This window comes from Choloepus didactylus, chromosome 7 (assembly GCF_015220235.1).
Source record: "Choloepus didactylus isolate mChoDid1 chromosome 7, mChoDid1.pri, whole genome shotgun sequence".
NCBI lineage: Eukaryota > Metazoa > Chordata > Mammalia > Pilosa > Megalonychidae > Choloepus > Choloepus didactylus.
The window spans coordinates 82,458,544-82,474,290 of record NC_051313.1 but is presented as its reverse complement, the minus strand read 5'-3'; the positions used below and the strand labels follow the sequence as shown (position 1 = coordinate 82,474,290).

General features: G+C 38.7%; 1 protein-coding gene across 1 annotated transcript in view; it reads right to left on the bottom strand.

Annotated features, from left to right (window-relative positions):
- The window catches only part of LOC119540636 (translation initiation factor IF-2-like), a 191,222-nt gene extending 177,036 nt beyond the window's left edge, over positions 1-14,186 (bottom strand). Inside the window, exons 1-2 of the mRNA XM_037844662.1 lie at positions 14,128-14,186; positions 13,978-14,014 (exon numbers count right to left, since the gene is read on the bottom strand). Coding sequence (XP_037700590.1) covers positions 13,978-14,014; positions 14,128-14,186 — 96 coding nt within the window. The remainder of the gene's footprint in view (positions 1-13,977; positions 14,015-14,127) is intronic.
- Between the last annotated feature and the right edge of the window lie 1,561 nt (positions 14,187-15,747).

Sequence of the window (15,747 nt, the reverse complement as noted above, 5' to 3'; positions counted from 1 at the left end):
CAGTGATTGTTTCCTCAATTATTCTTTCTGCCCCCTTTCCCTTCTCTTCTCCTTCTGGGACACTCATAACACATATAGTCATGTTCTTCATGTTGTCATTCAGTTCCCTGAGACCCTGCTCATATTTTCTATTCTTTTCCTTATCTGTTCTTTTGTATGTAGGATTTCAGATGTCCTTTCTTCTAGTTTATGAATCTTTTCTTCTGTTTCTTCAAATCTGTTGTTGTGTCTCCTTCTATTGTGCCTTTCATTCCCCAAAGTTCTGCCATTTGTTTTTTTCAAGTTTTTGAGTTATTCTTTATGGTTACTCAGTATCTTCTTTATACCCTTTGTCTCTTTTGCCACATTTTCGTTCAACTCATTGAATTGACTCAGATGATTTGTTTCAACATTTTTAATTAGTAGTTTCAATTCCTTTGTCTCTGATGAAGTGTTAATTTGTTCCTTTCTGCCATATCATCATGTTTCCTGGTATGATGTGACTTTTTGCTGGTGTCGAGGCATCTGATTTCCTTGATTTGTTTATTGTAGAGGTTGTTTTCCCTTTATTACCTAGAGTTTTCTTTTTGGCTGCCTTGTTCTCTATTCTTTGACATTCAATTCAACTTATTTTAGACCTCTAACATAGCTCTTGTTCTTAAGATTCTTGCCCTGCCTTTATGGAAGGTTTTGTTTTGTTTTGTTTTGTTTTTTGAGTATGGTCTCCCCAGATAGGAACCATCCCAATTAGATTTTCCCAGACAAGACAGGCCCGTGACCCAGGAAGAGGGTTTAATCAGTATCAAGGTTCCCTGAGGATGAGACTTAGCATGTTGTCAGTCTTTCCTGTGAAGGCTCTTGATTCTCTGCTTTTTCTATCCTTCCCAGCAGGCAGTGCTTGCTAGCCACAGTTCCCCACCAGGGAAAGTGTTACATGCCTTTAATTGTCAGCAGACCCTGCCCCTGCCAGGTGCATGGTTGAGACAGAGGCTGAAGCAGAGGCCAGCTTTAAACTTTTTCTGTATTCCAGCCTCTGGGGTTGAAATTCTCTGAATGGTAGCCACCATTTGTGCTGGGCCCTGCTCCACCCCACTTCTTGAGTAAGAGGAATTATCTCCTTCATCTGACTAGTTACTTAGTCTCTTAGATATTCCTTAACTCCGCCCTTGCCTGGGACAGTGCTGACAACTGAAAAAACCTGCTGCTTTCTTTATGCTAAAAAGTAAAAAAAAAAAAAATCCTCTTCAGAGCCAATCCCCAGACCCCCAGTTTGCCCATCAAGAGTTGGAGTTGGTACCTGGCTCTATGTGCCCCTTTTCTTGGGGAACAGCTATTTTCTAGTATTCTGCACTCAGCCAACTCCAAAGGCCTCTTTTTTTTTGTCCCCCCATCAGCCCCACCTCCTCTCTGCTGGAGACCTCTGGCTTCCTTTCCTGCTTTCTCCAGGTTTATCTGTGCTCAGAGCTTGTATTCAGCAGTCTGAATTTGTTAATTAAATCCTCAATTGGAGCTTGGTCGAACTACCTTCCTTGTAGAAACTGCTTCTTTTTCCCATGGGGAAGTGACTCCAAAACAGCCTGCTGTGCTAGTGAGGGAGGGACACCAGCCTCCACAGTTTATGGTCTTTGCTTATAGTTCTGTGCTGTGATATCAGCACTTCCACCCATTCCAGACTGATGTACATTGTGTTTCTGATCATGGAAGTCCTCCGAACCATTGTTCCAGACAACTCCTGGCTATTTATTAACTACCTTAGAGGATGAACTAAATTCTACTCCTCCCTATGCCACCATCTTGCCCTGACTCTACAAAATCTTTTTTAACTAGCAAAACTTCAGGCAATTGAGTCACTAATTGTCATAATATAATTAAAATGGTTTCTAAGCCCACCATATACAAATTTAAATTACTTATTTAGAAACATGCACAAGCAAAACAAACAAAAAGTCAATGCAGTCACCCTCATGCAGCCATCAAAAAAAGAAGTCCATGATATATCTACTTCTAATATCAAACTAAATTTAATAAAATTTCTATGTCTTTTTAAAGGTGTCAATTGAATGTAAATGTGGTGATAGTGTCTAAGATGAGCAGATGTAAATAAAAACTTGTAAGACAAGTGAATTTATAGAGAAAGTAAGGAGTTTTTGGGAAACACTTCATGTTATATTCTATTTAATTTTATTCACAAAACAATTAGACATGCCAAAATTAAGAATTGACTGTCTAGGAAATCTTTGAAAGTTATTGTGATGATGATACATGGGATTATAGTTAAGAATCTTTATGTCTCCATTCTTTCCTGTGGATGTTTTGGGAATAAAAAGAAACTAGGTCTCACAAAAGGAAAGGCAAGGTGTTTGTTTTTTTTAATCCTTATCCAAATATTGCATACTTTTGTGGTATCTGTTGTGAGCAAAACACTGTGCTTGGCTCTGTGAGGACTTTTATGATAAGTCCTGCACTGAAGCAACTAACAATTGAGCTGGGGTACTAAGACAAGAAAGACTAAAGAGAGTGGCGACATTCTGGACAATCTGAAATTTATGAGGAATGCATCAGGCTGGATGAGAAAATTATCTGGGTAGCAGACATTATCTATTTTAGCAGTAAACTTTTTTTTTTTCAATTTCCACACTAGATAACTTTTTTGGCATAAATTATACATTCTTTTGTCTCTTAAAGAGAATAGGTAGATCATAATTAATCTTTTTTTGGTGATTCAGAGTTATCGTCATAAACCTCAATCACTACTATCTCTAACTGTAAACTCAGTGTCTATTGAGAAATGGAGAATTGTTTTCCTTTATACATCTATCTCAGGCACCTTAGTTGTTTGAGTTCTTATGTTAGGTTTTTTTTTTTTTTAATTCAGTTTTATTGAAATATATTCACATACCATACAGTCGTCCATGGTATACAATCAACTGTTCACAGTATGATCATGTAGTTATGCATTCATCACCATAATCTATTTCTGAACATTTTCCTTACATCAGAAAGAATCAGAATAAGAATAAAAAATAAAAGTGAAAAAAGAACACCCAAACCATCCCCCCATCCCACCCTATTTGGCATTTAGTTTTTATCCCCATTTTTCTACTCATCCATCTATACACTAGATAAAGGGGGTGTGATCCACAAGGTTTTCACAATCACACTGTCACCCCTTGTAATCTACATTGTTATATAATCGTCTTCAGGAGTCCAGACTGCTGGGTTGGAGTTTGGTAGTTTCAGGTATTTACTTCCAGCTATTCCAATACATTAAAACTTAAGAGGTGTTATCTATATAGTGCATAAGAATGTCCACCAGAGTGACCTCTCGACTCCATTTGAAATCTCTCAGCCACTGAAACTATTTCGTCTCATTTTGCATCCCCCTTTTGGTTAAGAAGATACTCTCAGTCCCACGATGCCGGGTCCAGATTTATCCCCGGGAGTCATATCCTGCATTGCCAGGGAGATTTACATCCCTGGGAGTCGGGTCCCACATGGGGAGAGGGCAGTGAGTTCACCTGTTGAGGTGGCTCAGTTAGAGAGAGAGGGGGCCACATCTGAGCAACAAAGAGGTACTCAGGGGGAGACTCTTCGGCACAATTATATGCAAGTTTAGCCTCTCCTCTGCAGTAACGAGCTTCATAAGGGCAAGTCCCATGATTGAGGGCTCAGCACATCAAACTGCCAGTCCTAATGTTTGTGACATTGTGTTGGGTTTTAAGTTGTCTTTCTCTTTTCTGCTTTCCTAGAAGATCCTTCACTGTTGTCAGTACACTTATCTATATAGCCCTTTTCTCTCTTCTAATTTGTTGTGGTGAGATTGTTAACTAGGTATATCAGAGCTCAGTAAGGGAAAAACAGAAACTTGCAAAGGTGTCAAATGAGGGGAAAAAATTGGGGGAACTGGTTACCAAAGTATTGAAATTGCTGAAAGGCCATCAGGAATCGCTGAAGTGAGTTGCAGAGTAACCACAGTCAGAAGCTGCTTCCACCCTTATAGTTGGAGGGGCATAGGGAAGAGATGTAGTCAGAAAGCCTGGGAACCAGGGCATCAGGGAAGGAAAAAGGATCATGGAGGGAAAAACTATTTTACTAGAATGGAAAACACAAGGAAACATAGCCATTGTAGGAGTTACCACCAAAAAAACAGAGAGAGAGAGAGAGAGAGATGGAGAGAGAGATATTTTACATTCACTCACCCTCCCTTCTCCTAGCAGTCTCCATTTGGTCAAACTTAGCAGAAAGCTATTTGGTAAAATGTCCAGGAAATATTTTGCAAGGGTCAGACCTTCACAATAGAGAGAAGAGTAGGAAGGGAGGGAAAAGAAACCAGGGAGCAAATAGGAAAATGACTTACACAAGGTAAATGTGTTAGGGAGTAAAATGATATATACATGGGAGTAAAATTTATCTATCTATCTATCTATCATCTAAGTAGCTAAGCCAATGAAGGAAAATGTTGAAATCAATCTTAGAGGATTTGTTTAAGCATAAAATAAGAATAAACATTTTTGGGTAAGAGCAGAGCAGGGTTGCCAAAACGGCAAATAGCTTTCATCTCATGTGACAACTATTCGTTGGTTGGTTCATTCTGAAGCATGCCTTGTATTTGCTCTTAGCAGAGGAGACTGCAGTGATTGATTAGCAGTATCATCTATGGGCATAGGATAAGGGAGTGGAAGCATGAGCTATACATTTATTTTAACACAGGAAAAGTCCAGGTCTTCTTATAGAAGGGCAAAGAAACAAGTCTAGTTAAATTATTAGGGGATGCCCATAAGGGAGTGTATAAAATAAAAAATAGTGAAGTAGGTGGATGTCAGATCAGGGTAGTTAAAAAGTTTGCCATTTGGTCTATTGCTAATGAGAAACAATACAATCTATTTAGAAAGAAATGCCATGATTTATTTTTAGTGATATAGGTACCACAATGTTTTCTAAAGTATAATGGAGTGGGAGATTATTTCCATAGTTTAAATAAATGTAATGAAACCCTGAACTAGAATAATGAGAAAAGACAGGTATGATTCAAGAGGCATTTTGAAAAAATAATTGATGGGATTTGTTAATGGATAAATAGCCAAGGAAGAGCGGAGTCAAAGATGACTTCTAAATTTAGAGGAATGGTGGCACCAGGAACAGAAAAGGGAATTCATGTCAGAAATCAGAAAAAAAGAATCTTTTCTCTTGGATAAATGTGATAGTTAGAATTTAGATCTATTGAGTTAGAGGTATCATTAGGATAGAAAGGAGAAATTTGAAATGTGGATTTAGAACTTAACATAAAGGTTAGCACCAAAGATATAAATTTGGGAGTTATGTTCCTAGCAGGAATGAATCTTTGTGGCTCTGGAATTGGATGAGTTCAATGAAGAGGAGTGCAGAGTGGAATGAAAAATCTGTGGAAGCTTATTGCAATTTCATGTTAAGTTTGTAAAGAAGGAAGAGACTAAGTACAGAAAACAGAACAGGAGAAGTCAGGAAAGTGAGGACAGTGAGCCGTGTAGAGAACTAAAGAAGAGGGTAATTCAAGAGGGAGGTAAAATAGGTCAGAAATTTGAGAGGATAAAAATTAAGATTTTTTAACTTCCAAGTAAGAATATTCATTAAAACTGGAAAGAGCTGGGTGGCTATTGAGTGGTAAGGAGGTGGAGGCATTGTGTGTGGACTAATATTTTGGCAGAGAAAAGTGGAGTCATATTATCAAGAGGTCATATTATCAAGGAAAGTAATTGAGGGGAGGGAAGGTGTGGGTTAGAGAGGAAAACAGAGTGAAATATCAAAGTATGCTTGTGGCAGAGACTGCTGGCTGATCACCAAACCTATTTCTTCTTCTTCCCATGTACACAGCTAGACTACAAATCTCCATTTCCCTCACAGTATTTGTGGCCATGGAACTGAGTTTTAGCTTACAAGATGTGTGAGTGGAAATGATGTGTGACTCTTCTAGGCCATGCAGGGTCTTCCCTGCTCTTTTCTCCAGTGTGCTGACTGGAATGGAGATAATTTCCAGGTAAACCCTGAGAGTTACATGTTGAAGAACCAAAAGATAGAAGGTGATTGAGTCCCTGAATCACTGCCTGATTATGAACATCCATATTGGACAGTTATTTGAGTAAGAAATAAACTTGGGTCACACCAGGAAGGTTTGGGTTTTCTGTTACTATAGCTAGTGTTACCTTATTAATGCAATGCTGAAGGGAAAGTTGGCATTACTATCTTGTACCCATCTTACACAATGGGTATCCTTGTAAGAAGGGGAAATTTGGAAACAGAGACAGAAGTGAAAGAGGAGAGCATCATATGACAATAGAAATAGAGATTGAAATGCTGTAGCTGCAAGCCAAGGAATGCCAAGGAATTTCTGGCAAACATCAGAAGCCAGGAGAGAAGCGTGGAATAGATTCTTCCCTAAAGACATCAAAAGAGGCATGGCGATGATGACACCTTGAATTTGGACTTCTAACCTCCAGAACTGTGAAACAATAAATTTCTGTTGTTTTAAACCATCTAGTTTTGGGCCTTGTTCCGGTTTGCTAATGCTGCCATTAAGCAAAATAACCACAAATGGATTGCCTTTTATAAAGGGGGTTTATTTGGTTACACATTTACAGTCTTAAGGCCATGAAGTGTCTAAGGTAAGGCATCAATAATCAGGTACCTTCATCGAAGAAAGGCCAATGGTATCCAGGAAAACCTCTCTAAGCTGGGAAGCACGTGGCTGGCATCTGTTGATCCTGGGTTGTGTTCTAGCTCCTCTCAGTTCCTGTGGGTTCTTAAAATGTTGCTCTTGGGGCGTTTGTCCTCACTTAGCTTCTCCAGAGCAAAAATCTGCTTTCAACAGCCGTCTTCAAAATGTCTCTCTCAGTTGCTCTCCAAAATGTCATTCACAGCTGCTCTGGGTCTGGGCCTATATGGCTTTTTTTTAAAGTACTCGAGTGATCCAATAAAGACCCACCCTGAATGGGTGGGGTAACACCTCCATAGAAATAATCCAATGAAAGGTCTTGCTCATAGTTGGTTGAGTCACATCTTCATGGAAACACTAAACCAATAGGTTCCAATCTAATCAACACTAATAAGTCTGCCCGCACAAGATTGCATCAAAGATAATGGTGTTTTGGGGGACATAATACATCCAAAGTGGCACAGGGCTTTACTATGGTAGCACTAGGAAACTATGACAGGAGGGGTTGGGTTTTTCCCTTTACCAGAGCTTGGTATCTAAGCACCAGCACAATTCTGTAGATGTCTTTATGTTTTACAACCCAGTTGCTATTTTTCTATGCCACACAGCTTTTCAGGTTTCTGTGGTGTTCATCTGGCTTTTCAGTCCTTCTCCTAACTTTTTGAGCCTCACAATATCTATTTCTATTCTGGTTCCCTGCCTTAGTTTTTGGGCACACACTGTATTCTGCACTTAGGTAAAGGCTCTGTATGCAGGGACTTTGGGGGAGAACATCTTTCAATCCTTCTGTCTTGCCCCCAGCTTTCAGTTGCTGTGTATGTGATCTATCTTAGAGAAACTCTCCCTCTACAGCCTTTCCTGTATACAGGTTTTAGAGCACCACTGTTTTGTTCTCAGTAAGGCCTGATGTGGGGGAATTTCTCTCTGTCCTCCTGTTCTGCCCCTATCCTTCACTCAGCTATACATGTGTTTGCTGAAGGCCTTGTGAGATAGGATTGGCAGGCAGGTGTGGGATCACACTCTCACAGAGGCTCCTTAGGTTTTCCATCCATCATGCCACACATATGTGGCTGTTTAAAGTTTCTCAAAAACTTGACTAATTTATCCTTACCTTTGTCTCTAGTAGATTTTCTTCTCCTTCTGTGCCCATGGATTTGGATTTCTTTTCCCCAAGGAAGGACTTTTCTCTTTCTGGAATGAAGTTCAATTAGATTCTTTTTTTGTTTTCCTCTCTCTGATGGGAAAAAAACAAAAACAAAACCATAATTTTGTAGCTTATGTGGGTTGTTCTCTTTGTTAGTGAGAGGGTAATTGTCCCTTGTGATTTTGCACACACAATCCGGAGCACTCATACCCTTATAGTAAATTCCTTTTCTGCATTATTTATTTTTGATTTTTGCAGACAAGTGCCTGAAATATTATTCGTCATGTATCAATATGTAACTTAATCACAGTCACATACATTGAATCATAAAAGTATGTAATTTTAGGTAATATTCAAATAATTATTTTAGTAAAATGCTGTAACCAAATAGTTACATGATTAGTGCTTTTCTAAGATCTTAAATCTTTAGATTCAACTAAAATCCATTTCCTCTCATTCTGTTTTGAGATAAGAAAAAAATAATTTATAATTTATAGATGTCCCTCTTCATAAATGCATGAAAATAACAACTGTTTTCCACAGCAGTAGCTCCATTTCACATTCCTACCAACAAGGTCCTAAGGTTCCCATTTCTTTGTGTCCTCACATCACTAGTTATTTTCTTTTTTTAAATAATAGCTACTCTATTGGGTGTAAGATGATATCTCACCATGGCTTAGATTTGCATTTTCCAAGTGCTATTGAGCATTTTCTTATGTCCTCATTGGCCATCCATACAACATCTTTGGAGAAATGTCTATACAAATGCTTTTCCTGTTTTTGTAGCAAATTCTTTAAATCTTTCTAATTTCTTTCTGTACATATTTTTTTTTCAATATTTTCTGTGTGGTTACCATGGGACTTAAATTTAACATCCTAAATCTAAAATTGTTTGATTTGATACCAACTTAACTTCAATTCTGTTCCACACTCTGTTACTATACTCCTCTGTTCTCCAACCTTTATGTGGTTCTTTTTGTAAATTACATACTTATACATTATAAATCCAAATCTGTTTATTTATTTAATCATTACTTTTTATGAATTTGCATTTTAAGTCCTGTAAGAACTAAAAAATGGAGTTACAAACCCAAAGTACAACAGTACTGGCATTTATATTTACCCGTGTCATTACCTTTACAGATTTTTATTTCTCCATGTAACTTCAATCTATTGTGTATTGTCCTTCCCTTTCAAACTGAAGAACTCCTTTTAACATTTCTCTTTTGGCTGGTTTAGTGGTGACAAACTCCCTCAGCTTTTTTCTATCTGGGAACGTCTTAATCTCTCCCTCATTTCTTAGAGTTTTTCCAGATACAGAATTCTTGGTTGGCAATTTTATGCTTTCATCCCTTTAAATATGGCACTGCATTCTTGTCTTCATGATTTTCTTGAGAAATATGAAATTAGCCTTTTTGAGACTCCCTTATGCATGATACATTGTTCCTTTATGTCTTCGAATATTCTTTCTGCTCCTTTCTTTTCCTTCTGGGACTCCAAGAATATATATATATTGGTATGCTTGATGAGGTCCTTCAGATCTCTTTGGCTCTGTTCATTTTTTCATTATTTTTTCTTTCTGCTCCTTAAACTGAATAATTTCAATTGTCTTATCTTCAAATTCTCATTTTTTTTTTTCTGCCAGTTTCAATCTTCTGTAGAAACAATTTAGGGAATTAATTTTTTTTTTTTTTTTTTTACTTTGACCTTCAACTTTGTTTCTTTTCTGTGATTTTTATCTCTTTATTGATACTCCCTTTGTGTTCATATATCATTTTTCTGATTTCCATTAGTTCTTTGTCCATTTTTTTCCTTTAGCTCTTTGAGCACATTTAGGACCATTTAAAGAAAGACTTTATTTGGTATGTCCAAGCCCTGGTCCTACTCACTGATTTCTAACTCTTTATTCTACTCCTATGCATGTGCCATCATTTCCTGTTTCATAATCTTTTGTTGCAACCTGGACATTTTGTTACTTTAAAATGTTATCTCTGAAAGTCAGACACGGAGGCATCTGTTCCTTAAGCTAGTATCCAGCTATGGTTATGACAGAGATTTCCTTGAAAACCAAGAGCTAACAAAAACAAAAACAAAAACAAAAACAAAAATTAAAAAACACCTTTTTCAGTCTTTGCAGATTGGCTTCTGGTAGTGTTCTTTGGAATTTACCTCTTAACAGTTAGCTTAGAATAGCCTAAGGCACAAGTGTAGGATCCTACCTAGTGTTTTCTGTGCATGCATCTTGTCCTGGTTTTTCCTTTTATACATATTTTAATTTCCCCTTTACCCTAGAAAACATTGTTTCCTTACAGTCCTTAGCACTGCATGATATGTCCCATAGTCAGCAGACCTTTGCTACAGAATGTTGTGATTTGACCATTCTACAGCATTCTGTGGGAGTGCTGTGAGCCACTTTCTACATTCAAGTTCTGGGATGAGTGTCCTGGCTCAGTCTTTCAGGTTACCACCAGACAGATTGGCATAGACATACATGCTCCCAGGATGTACACAAAGTTTACTCTGCTTCCTCTAGAACTGGGACCAGGTACTTGCACTAGGACTTCGGGCCCTTTCAGTGCCAAGCTGCTGAGGGGTGAGGGGAGTGACCTGCCAGAGTGCCATGAGATCCTACCATTTTTAAGTTGCCTTTTTCTTGACTCAGTGCTTGCTCTGTTACTACAATCCTTTAATTGTTTACTGCAACATTGAGAAAGGTGATTCTGCCCGCTCTTGTCTGTTGTTTAAAATTTTGTGGGAGGATGGAGCCCTAGAGTGACTCAGTCTGCCTTCTTGGTGACTGGAACTCTGGGTTCATTCCCAACATATCTTCTTAAACTCTTATTTCTTATCTCTTTAGTGTATTGACATGCCAAACTCTCATTTTGTCTGTGTGAGACACCTTTCTTAGTAGTTAGGAACAGATCTCTCACTTGTTGAGGGAGTTGATTTGCCACTGATTTAAAATAGACAGATTACACTGCTTACTCAGAGGAGACAGGGCACCTGGCAGTAAAGGATGTGGACCATAGAAAGAGGAAATTAGCTGTGGTAGATTGTATTAATGTCAATATCTGTTGCCTTTTCCTTTCTGGGAATCACATGGGCCACCTATGTGGGAAGATTATTCTTGCTTGATATCAGATTTTACCATGTGACTTGCTTTGGCTAATGAAATTTAAATAGCAAGGACATTGTGCCAGTTTGAATGTATTGTGTCCCCCAAATGCCATTGTCTTTGTAGTCTTGTGGGACAGACGTTTTGGTGCTGGTTAGATTTGCTTGGAGTGTGCCCCACCCAGCTGTGGGTAATGATTCTGATGAGATGTTCCCATGGAGGCGTGGCCCCACCCATTCAGGGTGGGCCTTGATCAGTGGGGCTATATAAATGAGCTGACTCAAAGAGAGAAAACGGAGTGCAGCTGGGAGTGATGTTTTGAAGAGGAGCAAGCTTGCTAGAGAGGAACGTCCTGGGGAGGCCATTTTGAGGCCAGAGCTTTGGAGCAGACACCAGCTGCCTTCCTAGCTAGCAAAGATTTTCCGGATGCCATTGGCCATCCTCCGGTGAAGGTACCCGATTGCTGAGGTGTTACCTTGGATGCTTTGTGGCCTTAAGACTGTAACTGTGTAGCGAAGTAAACCCCCATTTTATAAAAGCCTATCCATCTCTGGTGTTTTGCATTCTGCAGCATTAGCAAACTAGAACAGACATAAACCACTTCTGGGCAGATGCATTAAGAGCCATTTTATGATTCTGTTATTATTCTCTTCCCTCTACTTTATTGTAGCAAAGTCCCACATAAGGGCTGATCCTTCAGCAGGGATACCAGAGAAAAGACAGCACATGGAACAGGTCTAGTTCATATATAACATAAGCAAGAAATAAACCTATTTTATTGTAAACCACTAAAATTTAGCAATTGTTTCTTATTGTGGCATAAAGTAGTGCAAATTTACTTTTACTCATAAAGGATTTGGGAGTTTAGTAATATGTGCTATGTTGATGGCTTGGTTCCTAAAGCAAGTATAGAGGCATGATTCTGTTGGAAATGTTAATAAATGTTCATTCCTGGAAGGTATTTCTTAGAAGATTAGAGATGTCACCTTCACTAAAAACTTTCTCTGATTACCCAGTCCCATTTAGATGTTTTTTTCTCTTTTTTTTCTTTAGTACTCAGTGAAAACATGAAAACTTTCATTTGCTTAACTGTCTCACTGACTAGACTGTATGCTTCTTGTAAGAAGGGATTTTTGTCACGGTTGCTTTTAGGCACAGCATCAAGCACAGAACTGAGACCATGGCAGGCTTTCATAAGTGTTTACTGATATACAGGTACAGACACACAATTTGGAAAAACCCAAGTGACTAATTTTAATTTGGCAGCAAAATGTGACCTGATCTGAACTCATCTGGCAATAAAACCTGATCTGAACTGACATAAGTACATTTATAGTCATTAATTAACCCCCATAAAATGAACATTTATAATTGCTGCTGAAGAGATATTAATCATTTTATTTTAGGGTGCTGCTCTAGACTCCATGGACAGCATTACATAATACATGGTATAGGTGTTGTACTAACTCTAAAAATTCCTTAAATTCTGATTTCTAAAACACATCTGGCTCCAAACTTAAGGGTTGTGGCCCTGTGTAAACACACAGGCATTTTCCTGACTGTGAACAACTTTTTTTACCTCAGTAGTTATGTCATAAATTGCTTCATCCCTTATCAGATAAATGCCATCTTGGATTTTTTCATAGCCGTCTTGAATAAATTTCTAGCTTTTACGAATTTAGCATCTGACTACAGGAAAAGACCATGCTTGCAATTTCAGCATCCACAATTTTATGATAATGTGACTTTACTAACATTTAGATATAAATATTGATCATTCTTGTTTAGAAAGCCTACTACTTTGACATTAAAGGAAGTCATAAGACTATTATTAAGACACTTCAAATATATATAGTAATATTATCGGCTGAAAATGACTAATTTGAGACTCTAACAGAAAAATTAACTTCTGTGAACAAATATTTGTTTCTGGTGCCACTGTTTATGTAAGTAACAACAATTGTCCTGGATTACGAATTCATCACCAACATAGTATTACACAATGAGTAGAAGAGTCACACACACATGTGTGTGGACAAGAACCATATGTTCTGTTGGATATGATAGGTGAGGCTGGGCATCTCAGTTGAAGTAAGGTGAGTCCAAATCTTTCCAATCCATAAGCGGCATTGATTGGTTAGTGTTGGCAATGCTCAAGTATATAGAGCTACTATATTTTTTCCATGTATAAAATCATAAGTAAAATGGCAATGAAAAAGAAGAATACAAGAACCTTAATGAGGTCCATGCCATTCACTGCTTTTGATATGGACTTCTTTATATTCTGATTGTGTCTCTGCCATAAAATGAACAAAGGGTAACATGGAATTTGATAAAGACAAGAAAATTTTTATTAAACTTTTACAACAGCAAAATAAATAATTCATGCAATTGCATGAATAATGGTATCCATGCTGATTAAATCAGCTAAGAAGAGGAAAAATAGTCACATGCATGGCATGAGTTCCATTTTCAAACAGCTCTGAAATGAAAATGTAATATAAAACAACACAGTAGTTGGTCTCTAAAAATGGGGGAGAAAAAAAGAAATCTGGAGTACAGTATTAATACAAAAAAGGAGGGAAAAGTTTAAAGCATTTGCACTTCTGAAATCCACTAGCCAGAAGGAATTTTCAAAGACAGAAAAATAATCCACCACTTCAAAGGAATTTAATGAAAGAGAGAAATAGCAAAGATGACCAGGGTGCAGAGGGACAGACCTAGCGCTCAGAGGAGGGAGAGAATGGGTATTTATGCAACGAACGGTCTCATCACTTATTCAATTTTAGGTTTGAACAAAATCAGATTCTCTCCAAATTGGGCTTTGGGGCAAATGCCAGGATTTTGGTATGATCTGCGAAAGAAAGGAAGTGCTGCTGATAACAAATAAGGTGACTTCTTCATCTCTCCTGCCACCTGTTTTTAGATTTGTGACTATCACTGTGTCCTTTTATCAAAATATTTGCCAAAAGAAAGTGTCAAGAGTTCATGCCTCTTCTCTTTCCACATCACTGAGCACATGAAAGGGAGGAGAAAAACCTCGCCACCCACAGAATTCCGAAGAGCTGAGTGCATGCTGCGGAATACACTGGAAAAGTAAGAGGGGAAGAAAAAGAGCTCATAAATGAGCCTAGCAAAGGAGAGAGGAGGAATAAAGGGCACTTGGGGGAAGGCGAAGGTCTAAATGATAGAATTCCTTACCGCCAATGCTCAAATCCACCTTCAGAAAAATTCTTCACCACATACAGGGTGCTCTTCATTATTAGGCGGTCCCTCTGATTAGAGCGATTGCATCTGGGTCACCATGAAGGGATGACTGGAGAGTACTCACGTCGGCACGTTCCTAACTCATAGCTGACGTTCAGCCCGCATGCACCGTGGGGCTTCACTGCGGCTCACCGCCCTGGCGGTTTTGATTGGGTGGCTCGTTTGTCCTGATTCGTCAGTAGCAGTGCAAGGCTGCCCATTTGCCATAACAGCTATCACCTTTGTGCGTACTTCATGCTGCTGAGAGAGCCTTGAAGAATTCTCCCACCACCACGGGTAACTCTTCCGTTTCTCCTTCTGTTCCCTCTCTTCCTCCTTCTGTCTCCCTTTGTGCCCTCCGACCTCCCAGCTTCCTTGTTTGCCTTCTCTTCTGACTAGACCTTCAACTTTCCTGAGGCATCTGTGGACTTGGAGGCCTTTAGGTGGAGGAGTAAAGACTTAGAGGTTATTTATAGAATACTCATTGAAACTCGTTACTGCTTAGGAAAGACATATTGTAACCTATCTCTATTTTGGTCTACCTTAAATTTCTTTTGAAACAAGTGCTCTGTTTCTAACCCAACTGCCCTAGTTTCTCCAGTTTTTTTTTCAAGGCTCCCCCTTTCTTTGATGATCCAATAATAATCATCTGAGCTCCCTGTCTGCCTGACAGTAGAAGTTTGGGCTGTTCCCCAACATTTCTGAGCATCCCTATTAAGTGTCTAAATGCTGCATAAAGCTATTCTGGATTCTGCTTGTCACTTGTTAACAGGTATTATTGCTCAAAGGCCATGCCCCACCAACTATCTCATTACTCTTTTCCAGGCTGCTGCCACTACAGGCCTCTATTCTCCAAACACAAAGCTGTCATGTTTGACAGACTTAATGAAGACTTGTAGTGTACAAGAAGGGATTTATTATACAGAATGGGAAACCATTTTAATCTATCAGTCAGAGTCCTTGTACCATCTTTCAAAGCGCCCCTTTTGGTCTGTCCCTCTTCTTGCCTCCAACAGTTGCCACAATATGGTGCTCAACCCAGCTCTATAGTTTCTTTATTAGGCTTTCTCCTCCTAGAACACAGAGCTCCAACACCCTATCTTTGAGCCTAGGAAAGAGAGCAGAGCTACATTGAATATCATAACAATCCCAGCAGTGTCATGCCCTACCCCCCAAGAAGACTGCCTTTGCTTTTGTAAAACAGAATATGGTATGCGTAAATCCATTCAGAACTGTGAGCACTGGGGTGTTTCACCAGTCAGGGCTTCCCCAAGAAAGCTGTTCATAGTACATATTCATGACTGATAAAAGCTCAGCAAAGTAGCCTTTTTCTTTTACAAGTAAGCATCAGCTCTAAAGCCAAATTTCAGCTCAACCCATAGAGCCACCACAAATTGAGAAATCTTTGGACACAGTGTCAAAGGCACCAAGCTTTATACCTAACTGATCTTTGTATGATGATGATGATGGAGAGCATATGAGAAAATCTTATTAAATTAATAACTTGTAATCTAACACTGAAACAAAGGATATTGATTCCTTTACTTCTCTTTATACACCAAACTCTGCTTCCAC